This window comes from Ambystoma mexicanum, chromosome 12 (assembly GCF_040938575.1).
Source record: "Ambystoma mexicanum isolate Mex_15411 chromosome 12, UKY_AmexF1_1, whole genome shotgun sequence".
Taxonomy (NCBI): domain Eukaryota; kingdom Metazoa; phylum Chordata; class Amphibia; order Caudata; family Ambystomatidae; genus Ambystoma; species Ambystoma mexicanum.
The window spans coordinates 64533756-64555480 of record NC_090936.1 but is presented as its reverse complement, the minus strand read 5'-3'; the positions used below and the strand labels follow the sequence as shown (position 1 = coordinate 64555480).

The window sequence follows — 21725 nt, the reverse complement described above, 5'->3', positions numbered from 1 at the left end:
GCAGTGTTTTTAGTGTTTCTGGGAGGAAATGTGTGTGTTGAAATTATGGTAGGGTCACAGGGAAAGGCTGGAGAATGAGGACTGCAAAATGACTCTGCATACATGCAGCCAGTGAAGCTGCTTTTCTTTGCTGGCCTGTGTCACATATAATGTCTTGTCCACTGGTATGCTGTACAGGTTGCTCAGTTGCATGGCAGTCCCTAGCTGTTCCTCACCTGGTCAGGCCGCTCATTCATACCTCTGCTGCTGGGCATGCTGGATGTTGAAGTCCTATGAGACAAAAAAGACACTGGCCAGCATTGTGTAGTGCAGGCATGGGTCAAGAAAGGGAGCTACTTATTTCATGCAAAGTCGCACTAATAGAATGGCTAAGGACTGCGGTCCGCCCTACTGCCATATCCTGCCTCTGGGGCAGGAGTGGCTCTGGTGAAAACCCTGGAAGGCCTCCCACTCTAGGTTGAGAAGGGTCCACATCTGCTCTTCACAGGGTCAGGTATCTTACCCTGTCACAAGTCAGACATAAACATGTAATATCAAAAGACAGAACAAATGGCATGACGAGATCACGTGATCACAAATGCAAGAAAACAAAAGAAATAAAACTGCATCTAGTTAGTTGAATATTGCAGATGGCACCATAGCCTAATTATAGCATCCCAGTGGCTCGGTCTGGACCATTTTAATTTCTTTGACCTTTTGTGGGTTTTGAGTGTCTCAAAACGAGTAGGGGTTGTTTAGGAAAGAGGCAGGCGTTCATGTAGGCATATTGCAAGGTCCTGAAAGGAATACTGACTCAAGTTGCTCCACCACCGCAAAGTGTGGATTGACCATTTCATATCATGCTTTTTGTTTGTTTTAATTTCTATTGCATTCAGATGCTGTGATGCTCTTATTTACATGTAATATGAGTCCTGAAAAGGCCAGTTTGGCTCCTTAACAGCTTTACAGAACGGAGGTCTGATTGGAATATCGGTCCAATATATTTTCCTCTTGAAATGGGCTGAAGCTGAAGTACAATTAGTTGAAATATGAACCCCTGCTAATCCAGAGCATTGTTGATGAAGGTTTTTGTGTGATGACTTTAACGACATTCTTGTCAAAGTAACGTCACAAATGGCCTCAATAACACACCAACCCTTGAACCTCTTCCTTTGACCTCACCTGAGCAACTCAAACTGCTAGTTTCTTTTTGTCCCATGTAAGGAAGGCTTGGTATTAACAGTAAGACATACACAAGTGACCACAGTTCAAGGGTGTTTATTGAACTTAAAAAAGGGTTTGAAAAATGCCTATCTAATCTTAAATCTACAGAAGGGAGTAAGTTACGATCATTAAACAATAATAACGCAGTCCTAGTAGTGTCTTGTCAAAATAAAAGGGCTTATACTTATAAACCCATTGCCAATCCTTGCCTCAAAATACAAATAGTGTGGGAAACAATGTTACGAAAAAGAAAAATTTTTCACTAAATGATATGTCAGGATGTTCAGGCCTTTGGCCTCCCTTCCCCATGTTTTCAGCATGGGACAAGGCGGTACACTCAAGCTTAGCACAGTTTCTGGCTTCTCCAGCACAAGGATACAGTTCAATCATTAGCATCAGGGCCTTCCGTGCCAAAGTCTCTTTGCCTTTCAAAGTCTCTTAATTCAGAGGGCCTGATGCGACAAACAATAATTTTCCTCTTTCAGATTTTCACAAGTACTCAATTTCACTTTTCTCTTTGGATCCCCCTCAGCCGGGCTCCGATCCTCTCAACACAGTGTTCGTAAATTATTTATGCATCCAATTTCTCGTTGGATATTCTTTCTCGGGTGACTCACGGTGCACCCCGGATACCCCTCAGTCAGGCTCACATCTCGGATCCCCCTCAGTCGGTCTCGGATCCCTTTTAACACAATGTTCAATTGGTCTCTCCCGCCAGGCTCAGACTAATTCCAATTTCCAATATATCTTTGCACAAACTTGCTTTAACCAAAAACATTTAGCTGATCTCCCTCTGCCGGGCTCGGACCAACTTCATACACTTTTTCATCAACTATCGAAGACTTTCGAATGTGCACAGGGTTTTGTTTGACCCGTTGCAGGACCACTTCGATTTCACAATTCTTTATCACTCTTCACATTGCCACCTTCAGCTGGATACCTAACAAGAGACTTTCGAATGAGCACCCACGTGGTGCCGGACCACTCTGTCTACGGTATTGTATATTGGCTTCAAAGTTGAATCACTCATCTGCTGTTTAATTGTGTTTGCGTCTCTTGCCACATACGCTTCATACAATGTTCCCTTCAGTTTTCACTATACAATGTTGCAGCTTGTAACCTTGGCTTCAACACAGACTGGTCTGACATCAGCCTCCCCAACTTACCGGCTGTGTTGACCTCACTGGCGCTGCTTTGTTGTAGGAGCCAAGGACAATACCATTGCAGCAAATGATTCTCCCCGCCTTGATTATCGACGCGGGACAGCCCCGGGTACCTCTGACACACAATGCAGGTTTCTTCAGCGTTGATTCCTGGTCTTACGTTTCCTGTTCTCGAAGGTTCATTAAAGGAATGGTCTTTCGTTGAAAAGATCAAGGGCACTTCCCTCTTTACAGTCATCTTCGGTTTTGCCGTCTTTTGCCTTGTATTAAACTGCCATCATGGAACTGCTGCTTCCTTGTGTGCTTTGCCTGGTTCAGAATGTGCTTTTGTGCTCCGCCTTTTATCCGTGTGGGGAAGTGTAATGGAAGTCAGGTGTGTGTAATGGTGAGCAGCAACTGCCTGATCCTGCCTGACCATTGTATTGGGACATGTCACGTATACGGTTCTGGTGTTGGTTCGTTTTCTCTTGTAGTGAGCTATCTGTGAGTAAATGTTCGTGCTGGGAAAGGGGGGAGCTTGAGTTTCTAAGTATCATACTTGGTAGGATTGGGCAAAGGTGTTACAGGGAAGGGGATACCGCGTCTCGCCATCCGGTGTCCCACTTCCATTGCCGAAGACCCCTCACCCAGGTGATCCTCCCGCACTGGTCCACCCCCAGGAACTGGATCCTAAAGCGATGGCCATGTCCTGGCCACCTGGGTGACAGATCCCTGAGGATTAGCAGGTGAGACACCTTCAGGTTTCTGAAACCCCTTTATACTCCCCCACACCCCTCCCATTGTACCTGGGCACCCCTGGATCCCTCGGACAATCACTATCCTGTTCTTCCGCCATTGTCGTGGCATACAGGTGTGAAGCTTAAAAATGCCTCTTGACCCCAGCCCCACATCCAGCATGGGTCAGCCAGAGTTATATGATATGATATGGCATTTATAACGCGCCTATACACAAGTGTTTCAAGGCGCGACAAGGCAAGGGAGGGGAAACGGAGGGAGGATAAAAAACAATGATCTTACTTGGCCTAGGGACATTGAGATTGCGCAAATGCAGGGGAGCAGGGAGCAGAGAAGTGCCAGGGGAGTGGGGGGTTAGAGGATTGACAAGTGCAGGACAAGAAATCAACACAAGTAGTGCATCCAGCAGGTGGCAAGTGTGAGAGTTAAAAGCACAGACAACAAGTGTCTAATAAGTGCAGGAGGGGGACTGTAGGGGTTACAGATATAGACCACATGTGCAGGGGGTGCCAGGAGGCAGTGCGCATGTGCAGCTGGATTTTCAAGGACCTGGGCCCGAATTCAGAGGGTAGCCAGGTGACCAGTGCAGTATCAGACAGAAGATCAGCAGGGGAGAGGAAGAGACAAAGCAGAAGCAAAGAGCAAGGTCTTGGGGTGCTTCCGGAACTGGAGATGGTTCTGCTCAAGTTTCAGAGAGGCAGGGAGGCTGTTCCAAAGGGAGGAGAAGAAGAGATCTGCCACCAAATCGTCGCTTGGAGAAGCGACTGACCCTCAAGCAGTTGGAGGTGGAGGAGCAAAGAGCTTGATTAGGAAGATATTTCCATAGAAAGAGTTGGAGGTATTGTGGTTCCAGGCCCCAGAAGGCCTTGTGGACAATGCAGAGGGTCTTAAACTTGATCCTTGTCGCCACTGGAAGCCAATGGAGAGATTCCAGCACTGTGGAGATACAATCCCTGGGCTTCAGGCTAAGGACAAGTCTTGCAGTCCTGTTCTGGATGAGCTGTAGAGGACAGAGAGTAGAGGCAGGTAGATTTAGAAAGAGACTGTTTCAGTAGTCCAGCCTAGAGAGAACTAGAGCTCTGGAGACAGTGAGTTTCGGGAGTTCTGCAACAACAGCCAGTGAAACGCACAATCAGTCTTAAAGTTCGTATGTGTGTGGTCTTCAAATGCGGGCCCGCCTGTGGTCCACAGTGGCCACCTGCGATTAACAGAAGTCCCTCCACAAGTTCTTAGGAGTGTGATTTAGAGCCTCTGGGTTGCTGGGTTGCATTGCGCACCACTAAGCTGCCTTGTTGCTTTCTTTCTGCTCTCTCACTGGTGCAGTTTGTGCCCCCGTCTCCACCACAAGGACCTTTTGGATTTTGCGATCCCAGAAGATAAAGGGAACTGATGAACATTTCATACAGCAGGAATGGGGTGATAACAAGGGATACTTATTTGTAGCGAGATGCAATAAGAAGGACCAGAGATGGGGCGGCCCCCAACTCCCACAGCTTGCCTCTGGGACAGACAGAGTCTGGACATTACCCTGGTAGGCTTCTTGCCCAAGGTTAAGGGGTCCTCATACCCACCTTACAGAGTTAAGTCCCTGGCTCACACTTCCACCCTTCCCCCTGGGTATATGACTCTCTAGGGTACCAGGAAAAAGAATGTATGTAGATTACCCCATTACCCCGCATGCAGTCTTTTAGTCGGCGATTAGAAAGGTGAAATGATGTTGCTATAGGAATCTCTTCCAGGAGAACCTAGCATGACTATTGTTGGCATTGACAACTGGTTTCCTAAGATTTAGATATTGATAGTTGCTTGGGGTTAAAGTTTGGCATGTACACATATTATGTCAGATGGGGACCCTGGGTGAAGTTTGACGGAGCTCCCTCTCATGGACATTCACTAATTGCCCAAGTCTAGATGGGCTTTGACAGGGATTCCCTGGACCGATGCTGGTAGGTGGAATTTTCTGCTGCCTAACCTGTAGCATAGATCATCCAGGCGAGTGATTCTGGCACATCTTCCTTGTCTGGAAAAGGTCACTGAGACATTCAGAGTCTGCATATTTCTCTTCCAATTCCGTTGTGATCTCCCCCAAAAGTGTTGCTACTCCTCATTTCATGAGCCTGATCTCCTTGGGTTTTTCTGGATTGAACTTGCCGATATGTTCTTGTTTCCCACCGCCTTAACACCTTACTACCTCCGGACAAGGACCGGACCAGGGTTTTCTCCAGTCTGTCAGTAAGTAAGCCCCAGCTTTGTTTTGGGGACCCTATCGGGCATGGATGGGCCACCCCAGTGCCAGATATTCTTCTATCCCACAGATCATGGGCTTGTGTTGGTGGTTTTGTGTGAATTTTGCAAACTCTTCAGCGACAGTTTGTCCTGAAGCATGCTCAGACTTGCTGCAATGTCCCTTACGCCCCAGCTGCCTCTGACTCTTGGCCATGCGTTTGTACACTCTACATTGCACATCTGGGCAGAGTCATATGCTATGGAGGGCGTATGAGTGGCTCATAAACCGCGACTGCTCTTGTTAAACAAAAACATCTCTGCTATCTATCTAGGCATAAGTGATTATTGCAAAGATTTAATTGTACTGTTTGGTTAGTTAATCGGCTTAGTAAGCTACACAATAATTTGAAGACATTTTAAAAGTTTGGTAAGAGAGACAAATAAGTAGCTGGGTGAACAAATATTCCAGGGCCCGCTTCTTCCTTAAACATTGCTTGAGAAGGCTCAGCGAACTAGCAAGATCACCACTTGCATCGTTTTACAATTTTAGCTAAGGAAATTGATCTCTCAGCACAGTTGGACTTTCTCTGAGTCAAGACAACTGCATATCGTTCTGCTGCTTAGCTATCCATGTCGTTCTGGCTCTTTATATTGCGTTTAGAATTTTGTATTCAGTATTACTTGAACTTTGTGACTTGTAGTTGGTGCAGAATTTGCTTGGAATTTTATTGTTTGTGGTTTGATTCAGAACTTCTTAATTTTATAGGAGGATCCTGCTTTACTGCGCCATTTTAAAGGTCACAAGGATGCAGTTACCAGTGTTGACTTTAACCCAGACACAAAACAACTTGGTAAGTCGTCCATGTAAAGACCATTTTCCTAACATAAAATGTCATATTTTAGGATGCTTTAAGAAGTCTTTTTGATCATAGTGCACAGAACAAATCTGCTAGTCCCTGAAGAAATCTCCTAGCAGTTGGTCACTAGTTATCATTAACCAAATTGCATGTATTTCTCTTTTAATGGCTTAGGCTGCAATTTCTCCTTTTTCACCTTCTTTGCTATCTACTTTATCATCCTCTGATTTGGTCACTCTCTCCCTCTCTCCCTCTCACTCTCTCCTTGCCACTATCTTGGTCTGGACTTTTGTTCTGTTTCTCCAGTCTTTAAGGGACTTGTCAACTATGCCTGATTCCTTCACATTGGTTGTGATGTGGCCTAAAGATGCTTCTGTGAAGTCAGAGTAATGAATCGCCTTCTTAGCTGTCAACTATACCTGGTAATACTAGATTTCCCCTCATTATGTCTTACACACTTAATAAGTTAGCTCCCGCTAATGCTCAAATATGTGAGAGTTCTGAACTAGTGGTGTAATGCGAGTTAAGGTTTAATATGTAGTGGGGTTTGGACTTTTATATTATTAGGAAAATAGGTGTGTGTGTAGGCTGTGTGTTTTGTATCTTATCATTGACATTAACAACTTTTCATAAGTAGTATTCTCGACTCATTGTCAAAAAGTTTGTTTCCTTCAACGAATGTATTAAAATTCCAATAAACTGAATAAAATGAGTTTGTATTTCTATGATCAGGATTAACAAAACCTGTACAATGCATATGTGACTTGCCAGATTGCAATGCTATGGCTTAAGCTTTGCCATAACATTACAGCCTAGAATGTTACCATGCTTGCCTCAATAGTCCATTATTAAGCATTGCTCCGACTATAAACTGATGGCTCACAGGCCATACAGCTGTTTATGTTGGGAAAATATCAAAATGAATGCTACTGTGGTGGCCATACAGCTGTTTATGTTGGGAAAATATCAAAATGAATGCTACTGTGGTGGCTCTGCCGACCGGCAAGCCAAGATGGCGGACCACTCTTGAGCTCTGTGCACAGTGGGCTTTTGAATTATAATTACTCCTGCCAGCTGGTGTTGCGCCATGCTGTTTGGCGATCGCTAGGGGTTTAATGGTGCCAGGCTTCATCTGATGCACAACCGGACACCTGGCGTGCCCCGGACCTTGAGATACGTGTGAACGTGTGATTGCGAGCGCAGGGGCGCGGACACATACCTGCCTACAGTTCACAATGAAAAACCCTGGGACCTACATCACTGAAATGCCCCGCCCACAAATTTATAAGACCACGCCCCCTGTTCTCAAGACCACGCCCACATGCTTTATTTACCTTCATGTTATATATGAAATGTAACCTACAGCTCATGTGTGCTGAACGAAGGAAGTTAAAGCAGGCACGTTATTTTTTCAATCTTCTGGGTTTATCTTTCCAAATCCATCGCGTTTGCTCAAGCTGCAAACTTGGCTTCCCTCTGGGATCTCACAACGGACATAGACAAGGCCTCACACTGGATGTGTGTAGTACTGCAGCTTGTCATCAGATAGCTGTACTCTCAAAACCCTGAGATTTCATGCTCTTCCCCGGAGACCCGGAGAAGAGCGTGAAAGCCAAAGTTTCCAGGCTAAAACCAGAGGTTACGCAGGTATTCGCGGATGCCTGGGCCCTGTTGGCGGCTCTGTGGAGCAGAGTGACGCTGACCAGGAAATGCAAGGGGGAGCGCTGCACTTGGATCGGCAGTGCAGTTCCCTGTACTGTACCATCTTGTGAATAGTAGCAGCGACCTGGAGGACCGTGAGTGGCATCTGCTGCGTTTGTATGTGTCCGGGCTGCTGTGCTGTAGTGGAGGGGCAGCTGCAACAAGGCTGGTGGGGAACGCAGCTTGTGTCCCCCAAGTCGAGATTGGCTGCTGTTTCCCGGAGATTTCTGCAGGTCTGTGATCTCCTGCTTGCTGGGGAGTGCGTTGCTGTTTCCACATGGCCCGGCATGAAAAATATAGTGCTGCGGGCCCAGTGAACGCAGAGGATCCCCTCTGCGCACAAACTGCTGGAGGGGCTGAACACCTGTGGCCTGGGCCTCTTTCCATGTTGATTTACTTGGGGATGAGAGTGATGATGGGCCCAATTTATTAAAGCCCGTACCTCAACTGGACCCGATTTCAGACTCTGGTCAAGACGCACCCGCCTTAGGCAGGGGAATAAATAAATAAATGTAAGTCTTAAACACCTGAGGCCGACCAGCTCTAGAACTTCTGTGTCCTCTGAGATGTTTTCAGATGTGTGTACTACTCAGGCAGTGGAAAGTATTTGGACTATGATTCTGATTCATTGGAAGAGTGTCTACGAATTTGTTATGAGTCCAGGGATGTGCAAATTGAAGACAAGGGGAGACAAAGGAGTCAGCTTCCTAGCGAGGGAAACTGTAGATCAGCCTGACCCTTCATGAAATTTACTACCAGGTCAGTAAAGGAGTATATTGTGTCTGGGGAGCACTGGAGATGCGCATACCCCCCCCCCGCAGGCCAGTGATCCGTCCTTACCATCGCCCGGCAGCCCAAGGGGCCTGATATCGGAGAGCACAACGAGCGTAAGGGCAGGCAGCACAACTTGTGGCCTAGCTGCAGGCAGGGAAACAGCAGGCGATTCTGTTAAGTTAAAAAAAAAAACCTGTTGGCCCGGGGACTCACCCTGTATGGGCTGCTGTCTCTGCTCCTGGGGGACTGTGCTGGAGGAGTGAAGGCTCTCTGTATTTGAGGGATGACCTACACGAACCCCACGCCCCCACTCGACATGCACAGGGTATTTGGTTTCTCCTGTGGTATCCAGTGGCTGGTATGACCAAGGGGTCCGATCCCAAAAAAGGGCAGTGGCATGGACCACTTTACGGGGCCTGCTACAAGACCACCTTCGGACCCAGGCTGTGATCTCCTGTTTCCGGAGCCCCCTTCGGTTCAAGCGGCTTGCGCCTCCACGGTCCTTCAAGGTATGCTTGACACGATGTAGCAGAGCTATGCATCAGTGAATGTTAGGTTGGATGACTTTACTGCCAATATGTCATCCATGCGAGCCTAGCAATAGAGAGAGATACGCAGCATATCACTGAAGCCAAGGACCGCATAAATACCACAGAGGACAACATTACGCAGCTGCAGGCGGCAGTCAGTGCACTTACCACGGATATGAGGCAAGTAAAGGCATAATGTGAAGATCTGGAATCCTGGTCTCGCCGGAACAATGTTCGACTTATAGGAGTGCCGGAGTATGCGCTCCATAGCATTATAGAATCGGCGGTGGAGGATCTGCTTTGTGTGTTGCTGGGCGACCCGGGGTGGTCTCCCCACTTCACGGTTAAGCGTGCCAGCAGAGCACTGGCTGCGAAAGCCAGGCCCGGGGATTATCCCTGTACGATCATCATGCGCATTGTGATAGTGGTTTAATACTACGGGTGGCCAGAGGTTTAAAAAAAAAAAAACTTCGAATGACCTCCAACCTTGTGCATATATATTCAGACTTCTAGTATCTGCATCGGGAGCAGCATACTTTCCTGGGTGTGAAGAAACTACTGAGGGAAAGAAATATACTATACCGTATGCTCTTCCCGGCCCACCTTAAGATTCAACATAATAGTAGTTCATACTTCTTTACTGTGGCAGTGTCCTTTATTGAGTCGCAGATCCCATTACCTTCTCCACCGACCGGACGTTCATCCAAGTCATGAATGATAATACCTGCTGAGAACAGCTGGCTTGCTGCACACAAGTTGATGATATTCATGTTACAGTGGGCCAGAGCTATTTGCCTATTTCCCACAATCAGGGAAAAGCTTTGCCGAAAAACCCTGATGATAAGTAATGTCCGGAGGGTGTTGAAGTCCTGGGCTCCAGAATAGGATGATGATTGAACAGAGGAGTATTCCTAGTTTTTGGGAATGGTGGATAGAGAACTACAATTCCCTACAGGCACTGGGGAGGTAGAAGATCAGGTACAGTATTCCTCGTAGAATAAGATCTACTATGAGGGCCTGCAAGGAAGATCCGTAAGGAAGACGGATGGTGACGAAGCTCCGTGTGAAAGAGCACAGCAAGGAATGTGGTAGCGCAGTTCAGTGGAAACCAATGCACTCAGGGAGGAACGCGACTTGCGGATAGGTCCGTGAGCCAGGAGCGAATAAACCTGCAACACGTGGCCACTGCTAGTAATGCGGCCACAGAATAGGTAACGCGAGCAAAGCACAAACTGAAAGTGTTCCAGGAGGAACGAGACAAGCAAGAGCGTTCCGTAAAACGGAACGAGCAGAGAGAAAGGGTGACAGGGGGAAACGAGGAGGAATCAGGTTAGGGAAACAGCAGGAGGACAGGAAGGAACTCTCGAACAGTGTGTAAACCCAGTGGAACATAGGGTTGCAACTCATTGAAGAATCCTTCCGACGTGTCTATATACATGTCATAAACAGAATGTGAAAACACTAGAACGCTGCGCACGCTTCCACCCGGCAGCAAAGCGGCTCAGCTTCTCCTCGATTGATTCCACATCTTCCAAGGTCGGAGAATCATGACATATACTCCCAGGTGGCCAGGGAAAGGCAGACACTTTCTGATCCTGACGTTGGCGAATGGTGTTCTGCAGGAGGATCACCTGGGAGGAGAAAGTCTGAGGTGAATGAGAGGATTCTGTGAGAGGAAATGCAGCGTTTGTCTCCCTCTAGGGGGGATAACTGTGTAATACCAACGTGTGTAATGGCTTGTTGTAAAAGCCGTCTCTCTGTGTGACAAAATACACATGTAAACTAAGGTAAAAAAACTCAAGAACCCCTAGGCCTTAGAAGAAATAAAAGCCCTTTCAAAGTCCCAGAGGATTATAAAACTAAAGACCTCTGTTACACCCAAATGTATAATGAAAGGGAATCCATGGAAAATAACGTAAAATCATTGCCTTTCAGTCTTCAATCAGGTTCAGTGACTAATCCTTATGATATTCCTTTAAAGAGTGTTATAAAGAACAAATCTACGTGTAGAAGTAAAATTCAACCACAACACCTAACTTTGCCATTGGGGACTTCAAGTCCCATAATCCTCTAAGTACTGGGACGAGGAAGGTGGCTGAAGAGGTGCAGTGAGAGGATCAATAGGAGTGGTCAGATAATTCATGTGAATGACCCACACCTGATGGAGACTGAGAGGTTTAAAAGGGCCCCCTCAGGTGCATGCCATGAGTGAGAAGATAGGAGAGAAGAGCAGCAAGAAGGAGTGTGGTAGGCAGTCCAAGTAGAAGCTGGAGGAGAGAGAAGACGCTGTGACCATTGGGTGGCAGAGAGCAACTGCTGGTCCAGAGAGGGTCTGTTCCTCTCAAATCCAGAAGTGACTAAAAGTGACCCGAAAATCATTTTTGAATCCCACGCTACTGAAATGCAGCAGCAGCACTCGCGAGCGAACAAGAGGGATTCCCAAAGTAAACTTGAATACTAACGTAATGAAAAACAGAAAAATCTCATTATCAGAAAGCTAAAGGACTATAATTTTACCTACCAATAAACTGAAAGGGCTACATTATTAAAAGTGAACACCAACAAGCATTGCCTAAGCCAAGAGAGAGTAAAACCAAGGCAGTTACAATTTAGTAGACATTGCCAACAATGACAAGGGGCTATTGGAAGATTTGTGAGCAGTGGAACTTGCTGCCCACATTTTGTACCACCTGTGGTAAAAGCTGATGTAAACTCACATTGCCTAAGCCAAGGGAAGATAATTAAAAGACTGTTTCCCTATCAGTCATTGGTTATTGGTGTAGTGTGGAAACAAGAGTGGCAAAAGGCTGCCCTTCTGACAAAAGAGATCCAGAAGGAGAGGAGCATTATTTTCAAAAGCGTATCAAAGAGTGCCAATCTAAATCTTGTTTTTCCTGAAGAGTTGTTGGGAGTTTTGAAGCTACAAATTGTTGAGTATTATGAAGTGGTTGTGAAACTCCTTTCAAGTGACATTCGCCCCAAAAGCACTTGTTGTGAAATGCTGTTCGGGCAGGGGAATATACCTGGATGGCAACTGTTGAAGGAGTTGGACTGGCATGGGAGTACACAAGGTGGAAGTTGAAGAAATGCTTGAAAGGGGTACAGACAAAGGCAATTTATGTTGACTGTGGTGCTAAAGGTATTTGTGGCAAATCATCCTGACCAAGAAAATCATTGTTGCTATGTTTTGCGCGCAGGCTCTCGGAATGCTGTACGTACTTTTTATGCAACCAGGAGAAACACGGGAATCAGTCGAACTTTGTGTAGTGGTTCACGGGGAGGAATACCTCGAACCTCGGTCTTCCGAGGAGGCTGGAGGTTGCCATGGAAGCTTAGCAATGCATTGCTAAGGAGACGCAACGTGCGTGCTGATTCACGGCGGTGATCATGTGACATTGGGTATTTAACCCCGCCCCCTGCTTGCTCAGTGCTTCTGATCAAGCATTTTTGGCGCTACTTGTTTACTGACTTTGCATCTTGTTTACCTGGTATCTTGAACCTTTGCTTCTCTGACCTGACCTTGCTTGTGGATATTCCTAGTCTGTTTTGGTGCTTCAGTGATTTACTGGTTTTTGACCCTTGCCTTCTGCCCTTGGATATTGTTATTGCCTAATCCTCGGTTTAAGTTTGCTCGTATGGATTTGACCCAGATTGTTTAAAGGATTACTTTTGGAGTTGTTGACTTCAGTTACTCTTGTTATTTCTTGTTACTTGTACTGTGAAACACAGTATCTGTTACTTCGTGGAACAGTCTCAGCTGCGCCGCGGGACAGCCTCCGCTGCAACGTGGGACAGCATCAGCTGCGCTGCGGGAGCGACGTGGGAAGGCCTCCGACGTCCAGCGACACAGCCTCCGCTGCTCCGTGGGACAGCGTCCGCTGCATCGCGGGAGTTGTTTCACCATTTGATAAAACTACAGAACACTTTGGCTTTTCGTATTCCTTCTAACTCAGACGGACATTTTCTTTCTCTTTCATCACAAGTGTTTTACCGTGTGCAATCAACCCTGGAACCCCTCTGGTAAGAATCTCTGTGTCCTTTCTTGTTATTGGTAGTTTACTATTAACAGGGATTGTAACCAGAGAGGTCACTTGTTTTTGCAGAATATTCCTAGTATTTCCCGATTCCTGCTCAGATCGTGGTTAATCTTCTTAGGATCAATTCTATAATCAAGCAGGTTAGTGTGGGAGGAGTGTTAGTATTGAGTGAAGCCACACAGTATACTTGGATGCTAATTGTGCTTCTTTCCTTCTACAGCTACGGTGGTCTCGGAGGGACATCCAAACATCTTTCAATTAATTGATCCCTCTGTATGTGTATTGTTACCATTCAGAGGGGTACATTGGTGGGAAGAATTCTTCTTCTACACTACGGGGTCAACCAGTGAAGAGGAGTTCTGACATAATCAGAAGCCTTTAAACATGGACCCCAATGAGACCCTAGCTAACCTCCTTCAATTAGTGGCGGATTTGAGAACAGATATGGCTAATGCTCATGCCACCACTCAGCAGCAAATTCTAGAGCTCCAAACAGCCATACAACCCTTGCCTCATGCAGCACCAATATTACCGACTCCCCCGGTCGTGGAACCTGCACAGGCGGGGGCCGGACCGGTATATGTTACGTCCCAGTTTCCCTTGGCTCCACCAAAAAGATTCCATGGGGACCCAAAACATTTCAGGATGTTTCTAAATCAATGTCGTTTGCACTTTTTATGTCGACCAGGCGCTTTTCCTGATTCTGCTACCAAGGCAGCCTTCTTGTTGTCCCATCTTGGGGGTACAGCAGCTGCCTGGGCTAATCCTCTTTTGGCAGAGGGTAGTCCTTTATTGTTCAATTGTGACGCATTGATTGAAGCCATGGGGAAGGTGTTTGATACTCGATACAAAGCCCAACTCATGGAGTTGGAATTATTAAGCCTGCAGCAAGGGGATATGACGCTATTGGCCTATTTAGCGAAATTCAATCAATTAGCTGCTGAGACGGCTTGGCCTGATGATAAGAAGGCCTCATTGTTCTATAAAGGTCTGTCTGAACCTTTAAAGAATACACTTGCTATAGTGCCTGTAGTTCCAGCCTCCTTTCCAGAACTACTGGAACTAGTTCTTCAGATAGACGCTCGTAAAGCTGCCAGAAAAGGGGAGAAACGTGGTCTGACTCCTGACGTCCAAGTCAACCCTTTATCTTCCCCAAGTACATCAGAACCAATGCAGATTGGGGCAGCTACACAAGATCCTCTTTCACAAGAAGAAAGGGAGCATAGGAAGAAGAACAACTTATGTTTCTATTGTGGATCTTCGGAACACTTATTGAAAGTTTGTACCAAGAAACCCTCTAAGAAACAGGGAAACGCGAAAGCTCGGCAATGAAAGGAGTCCAGTTGCAGAGCAATTACGTATCCAAGGACTCCATATCTGTCCAACCGGTTGAAATGGTGGTACATTTCAAGCTATCACAAGACAAGATAGTTCAAGCCACAGCAATCATAGATTCTGGAGCCACAGGAAACTACATTGATTCCCTGTATGCCAAGGATCTGGGTCTTCCTACTATTGATAAAGCAAATGCCGTTGTTGTTAACGCTGTGGATGGATCTTCCTTGGTTTCAGGAATGGTCATCCAACAGACAAAGGATTTGGAAATGGAAACCTTGATGGGGCATTCCGAAATTATCTTCTTTGATCTTATATCTGCACCTCAGTTCAGGCTCATATTCGGTCTTCCGTGGTTACGGTTGCATAATCCTATCGTTGATTGGCACTCAGGCAGTATTGAACTTCTGTCAGAATTTTGCGAGAACCGGTGTTGGAAGAACAAACTCCCAGCGAGTAGTCCTTGTCGTCCTCTATTGGATATTGCTTCTACTGTTGGAGCAGTTATCACCAGTGCTTTGCCTACTGAATATTCTGAATTCAAAGGTGTGTTTGATGAAGGAGGTGGTTTGGTTTTGCCTCCACACAGACCCTATGACTGTCCTATCAATCTGATCCCGGGGGGGTAAACTACCCTCAGGTAGGATTTATTCCTTAACCCACAAGGAAGATCTCATTCTAAAGGAATACATTGATCAGTCACTGAAAACTGGTTTCATACGCCCCTCTCGTTCACCTGCGGCCTCTCCCTTATTTTTTGTGCCTAAAAAAGAGGGGGACCTCCATCCGTGTATTGATTATAGGGCTCTCAATTCCATTACTGTCTGGAATCAATATCCCATTCCTCTCATCTCAGTACTTCTGGATCAACTGGGTTCCTCCATTATATTCACGAAATTAGACCTACGAGGTGCCTATAATTTAGTAAGAATCCGTAGTGGAGACGAGTGGAAAACAGCCTTTAAAACCAGGTATGGCTTGTTTGAATACAGAGTCATGCCGTTTGGGCTCTGTAATGCCCCCGCTACATTTCAATATTTCATTAATGATGTTTTTCATGACATGATGGACCAGTTTCTTATAGTCTACTTAGACGACATATTGATATACTCCACATCCTATGACTTACATGTTACACACGTTTCCCGCGTGTTACACAGATTGCGTGAGAATAATCTGTTTGCTAAATTAGAGAAATGTATTTTCCATGCTTCGGAAGTGGAATTTCTGGGGTATGAGATAACCAGTAAAGGAATTCAAATGAGCCAGTCTAAGGTTAAGGTGGTTTTGGAATGGCCTCCGCCCACCTGTTTGAAAGCCCTGCTCAAACTTTTAGGCGGTTTATTAAGGATTTCTCCACTTTGGTCGCCCCATTGACCTCTTTGACTAGCAGTAAAGCGTTTTTTTATTGGGACGATGTTTGTGATCAAGCCTTCCAGAGTCTCAAGGAAGCTTTCACCAGCGTTCCGGTGCTTCAACACCCTAATCCGAATCTACCGTTTGTCGTAGAGGCTGACGCTTCGGACATTGCTCTGGGTGCCATATTGTCTCGGCAGTGCCCAGAAACTAAGGGGTTGCATCCGGTGGCATTTCATTCAAGGAAACTGACTTCCTATGAGCGGAACTATACTATAACTGAAGAGTTATTAGCGGTACGGGACTCCTTTTTGACCTTGCGCCATCACTTGGGTACAGCATTCCCTGTTCAGGTTTTTACTGACCACAAGAATTTAGTAGCCTTACAGTCCGTTAAGTGTTCCACTGCTCGACATGCGAGGTGGCATGAATTCTTTTCAATGTTCAATTTCACCATTACTTACCGGCCCGGTTCTTTAAACACGAAGGCCCATGCATTCTCACGCATTCATGGCGAGTCATCTTCTCCAAGTACAGATGGTCGTCCTCTATTACCACACCAAGTGATCTGTGCGTGTACTCTACAACCCACCTTGCGTGATGGATTACGGGAATGGGTGAGACACAATCCTGTGGAGACCGCCAGACTTAACACTGAACTGAAGTCATACAAGGATTGCCTCATATCAAGGGTCTGCTATTTCTTCCAGATGAAGATACACGTAAGAAGGCCATCAAGTGGTGTCATGATTCAATGCTAGCAGCACACCCGGGTACCAAGAAGACCATCGATCTGCTACAACGGTGGTGCTGGTGGCCTTCTATGGCTAAAGATGTTACTGAACACATTGTTTGTTGTTACGTATGTGCTCAATGGAAAAGTCCTCGTTCCAAACCTGTCGGCTTGCTTCAGTCTATGCTTGTCCCTGATTATCCATGGTATATGATTTCCATGGACATTGTGGTGGATTTGCCCCTGGTTTCTGGCTTTAATACCATTTGGGTGATCATTGATTACTTTACTAAATTGGCGTTGTTCGTACCTTGCCAAGGACTCCCTGCCGCTCCTAAATTGGCGGATCTGTTTCTTAAACATGTTTTCCGTTTTTTTGGCCTCCCTTGCGTTATCATTATTGATAGGGGCTCACAATTCACTTCTCGTTTCTGGAAATCTCTTACTGCTTCTTTTGGTATTGATGAGCGCTATTCCAGCTCGTACCATCCTCAAACGGACGGACGGACAGACCGAACGAACGTCTCAATTCAACTATGGAACAGTATCTTAGATGTCTTACTCACCAGTATCAGGACACTTGGTTGTCCATGCTTCATATGGCTTAGTTTGCTTATAATAATTCTCTCCATACCTCTACACGTTCTTCGCCATTTTTTGCTTTATATGGTAGACATCCTAGGTCGATGCCTCTTTCTCCGGCCTTGCCCGCTCACCACCCTGCAGCTTCCTCTTGCATTCAGCGACTTGTTTCGATACAGACCCAGGTTAAACTACACCTGGACAGTGCTCAGTCTACTGCCAGACGATTTGCTGACGCCCATCGCTCTCCGTCTCCTAAGTATGTTGTGGGGTGTAAACTTTGGGCTCTCCACAAAGAACTTGCGTATCCCTGGTATACGAGCGCTTCACCCACGATACGTCGGTCGTTTGTTATCACTGCGGTAATAAATCCTGTCGTTTTACGGCTGTCTCTCCCTGCCAAATGGAAAGTACACCCTGTTTTCCATGTGTCCCTCGTCAAGGCCTTTCATCCTGGTACCTCTCTCCCTTCCCGCCTGCCTCCCCTGTCTGTGCAGGGTGAGGAGGAGTATGAAGTCTACAAGATCCTGGATACCAAGGTTTCCAGAGGTGTCGGAATGTATTATGTGGATTGGAAGGGTTACGGTCCAGAAGAGAGGACATGGGACCCTGTCGCTCATATTCATGCTCCTCGTTTGTTGTCTGAGTTTTGGGCCTCGAGAAGACGGGGCCCGTCTTTGAGGGAGGGTACTGTTATGCGCGCAGGCTCTCGGAATGCTGTATGTACTTTTTATGCAACCAGGAGAAACACGGGAATCAGCCGAACTTTGTGTAGTGGTTGACGGGGAGGAATACCTCGAACCTCGGTCTTCCAAGGCGGCTGGAAGTTGCCATGGAAGCTTAGCAATGCGTTGCTAAGGAGACGCAACGTGCGTGCTGGTTCACGGCGGTGATCATGTGATATTGGGTATTTAACCCCGCCCCCCTGCTTGCTCAGTGCTTCTGATCAAGCATTTTTGGCGCTACTTGTTTACTGACCTTGCATCTTGTTTACTGACCTTGCATCTTGTTTACCTGGTATCTTGAACCTTTGCTTCTCTGACCTGACCTTGCTTGTGGATATTCCTAGTCTGTTTTGGTGCTTTAGTGATTTACTGGTTTTTGACCCTTGCCTTCTGCCCTTGGATATTGTTATTGCCTAATCCTCGGTTTAAGTTTGCTCGTATGGATTTGACCCAGATTGTTTAAAGGATTACTTTTGGAGTTGTTGACTTCAGTTACTCTTGTTATTTCTTGTTATTTCTTGTACTGTGAAACACAGTATCTGTTACTTCGTGGAACAGCCTCAGCTGCGCCGCGGGACAGCCTCCGCTGCAACGTGGGACAGCATCAGCTGCGCCGCGGGACAGCCTCCGCTGCAACGTGGGACAGCATCAGCTGCGCCGCGGGAGCGACGTGGGAAGGCCTCCGACGTCCAGCGACACAGCCTCCGCTGCTCCGTGGGAGTTGTTTCACCATTTGATAAAACTACAGAACACTTTGGCTTTTCGTATTCCTTCTAACTCAGACGTAAATTTTCTTTCTCTTTCATCACAAGTCTTTTACCGTGTGCAATCAACCCTGGAACCCCTCTGGTAAGAATCTCTGTGTCCTTTCTTGTTATTGGTAGTTTAGTATTAACAGGGATTGTAACCAGAGAGGTCACTTGTTTTTGCAGAATATTCCTAGTATTTCCCGATTCCTGCTCAGATCGTGGTTAATCTTCTTAGTATCAATTCTATCATTGAGCAGGTTAGTGTGGGAGGAGTGTTAGTATTGAGTGAAGCCACACAGTATACTTGGATGCTAATTGTGCTTCTTTCCTTCTATAGCTACGGTGGTCTCGGAGGGACATCCAACCATCTTTCAATTAATTGATCCCTCTGTATGTGTATTATTACCATTCAGAGGGGTACATTGGTGGGAAGAATCCTTCTTCTACACTACGGGGCCACCCAGTGAAGAGGAGTTCTGACATGCTATTGGTGAACTGAGCATTTATTCATGGATGGGAAAGAGCATTCTATTTACTGAGTTGGAACTTTTTGTTGACAAGTTGAAGACGCACTGAGTTGGAACTTTCATCGAAAAGTTGAAGCTGTATCAAAGTAAGGTGGAACTTTCTATTGGAAGCCTACTGTGGTTAAACGTTATTTCAAATCAGGAGTTCCTTTTTTTCTTTTCTTGAACTGTGAAACAGAATCACATTTCAACCTGGGAAAGGTGAATTCGCCCAGGTTGCAAAAGGAGACTGTGGTGACATTACAAATTCAATAATTATTCTTTGTTTGGAATTGCCATGTATTTCCTTGTTTATTTATTTTATGTATAAGTGTGAGGCACGGCTATCCATTGTTAGAGTCTTTCCTTTAGTTTATTTTAGGCAGGGAAATCCTCATCTGGGTAGGGATAGTGAGGCGTTTATCCAACCTTATATTATAATAAAATGGCATTTGTTGAGAAATCTTCACACAGTTGTCCGCCTCACATTTCTGACCCCTCAAAGTGGGCTGTTGGGTTGGTTGGTGGGGAGTTAATGTTAAAATGCACTTGGTGAAGAATCACAGGAGCTGGGTGGCTGGTGCCAATGCAGCATTGGCTGCCTTATTGTGTATATGCACCTATGGCACTGGCGGTGTGGCTGAGACAGATTGTTAACTTCCTCTGTTGCAATGTGCAGGGGCTGGGAAAGCCAATGAAGGCCGGCAAAATAGTGGCATATGCAAACGGACAAAGTGCCAACATTTTGTTTTTTCAAGAGACTATTTTGCTGACTATGCAAGCTGAGGGCTTCGCACGTGGGTGGGGAGCGAACTGGTACTATACGTTGGACTCAACAAAAGCTAGAGGTGTTGTGACATTGGTGCACCGCTCACTGCAATTTGGACATTTGGAATCCAGAATAGATGAGGGCGGGAGATACATGATTGTACATGGTATCCTATGTAAGTGGGGAAGTCTTACTGGTTAATGGGGGGGGTCTTTCAACTTTGTGCAAAGTATCCTATGGCCTCGATGATCTGCGTGGATGACCTAAGCACAATATTGAGCACAGAGCTTGATGGCACCTCTGACGCCCCTAGGACATTCACCAGGTCAGCCCAGATCATTTTTGCTAATATGGCCAATACAGAATTGCTGGACGCTTGGTTTTCATTGCACTCTACGCCCAGAGAGTATAGGCACTACTCGCCTGTGCATGATGTGTATTCTCGTATAGATCTGTGGTTGATATCCAGCTCCCTGCTCAATGGGGTCAAGGAATGTAAGATGTTGCGCTGTTCGCTATCCGACCACTCTCCCATCCTATTGTCTCTTCAGCTAACCAGGGGGAGGGGGGTGCACACCCTGGCGCTTTAAGCCTACAGCTCTTCAAGACCCTGTTTTTTTCCGTGGGCATGCATGACCATATTGCAACATATTTTGAGACTAATGTTGGCTCAGTCTCCTCGGCTATTGCCTTGTGGCAAGCTTTTAAGGTGTTTATACGGAGGATAGCGATGTCTGCTGAGTTTGGGGTCCTTAACCCTTTAAGTGCCATGGGTATTTCCCTCCCTCCCCCAGTGCCAGGGCCTTTTTTGGTGATTTCGGTATGTGGCCATTCAATGCCTTGTAATCTTTTTGTTACATGAGATATCTCGGCCAAATTTGGCTCCTTTTTTTCCTGCATGAATCCTAGGTTGCTGTAGGGGGTGAGAGAAAATAAGCAAAAAGGGCAAACATTTTGGGTTTTTTCAAAAAATGCCAATAAAATGATGTACAAAGAAGCCTGTGTTTTTTTCCTTGTAAGAGCTAGGAACAAATGGTTTGCTGTGCTGAGTTCCCCAATTTCCTGGCTTTCAAGAACAGGTTGAGTGGAAACGAAAGAAAATTATTTTGATGTGGTTATCAACTGTTTTGTGAGAGGTAGGCGATGTTGGCCATTTTTGCCAATTGGACATGCATGGACGGAATGGAAGAAACTGGTAGGAAAGCCGAATTGAAGAACAGAAAGGCATGTATTTCTGAAAAGTAGACAAAATTCCAAGTTTAGGAAGGGGTGATTTGCGTAGGTCAGGCAACAACTAGGTAGGGGGAAATGCCATAGATTGGGGGAAAAGCAGGAAAATTTCAGAAAAACAAGGTATGTGTTGGACATGGTTGACTTTGTACGGCAATGGCTTCTATGAATTTTGAGAAAAGCAATGCTCCGCTACATTCCCCCCGACTCTTGTAGTTAGGAAAGCACACATTTTTTGTAGTGTTTTACAAAACAAGCAATACCACAAGCTAAACACTGAGCCTTGGTACACAGGGGTTTTATGCTCACGGCCTGAACTAACGCACTTAGCATGTGTAAATCGGGAAAACCAATGTGGTGGGGAATGGCAAGCATCCATTTTTTGAAAGAGCACAGGCAGACCTTTCCAAGGGTAGGTGACTTGTGCAGGTTACAAAAGTGTATGGTGCCTAAAGCAGCGACTAAATGTAGGTCATATTTGGGAAATGAAAGGGTTGTGTGACAAAGGGCACCA

The 21725-nt window shown here is 46.0% G+C and overlaps 1 protein-coding gene across 3 annotated transcripts in view; it reads left to right on the top strand.

The window, feature by feature from the left end:
• The window catches only part of LOC138513283 (POC1 centriolar protein homolog B-like), a 406367-nt gene that overhangs the window by 29142 nt on the left and 355500 nt on the right, over positions 1-21725 (top strand). For all 3 annotated transcript variants that reach the window (XM_069627999.1, XM_069628000.1, XM_069628001.1), the window contains exon 2: positions 6094-6178. In XM_069627999.1, coding sequence (XP_069484100.1) covers positions 6094-6178 — 85 coding nt within the window. The remainder of the gene's footprint in view (positions 1-6093; positions 6179-21725) is intronic.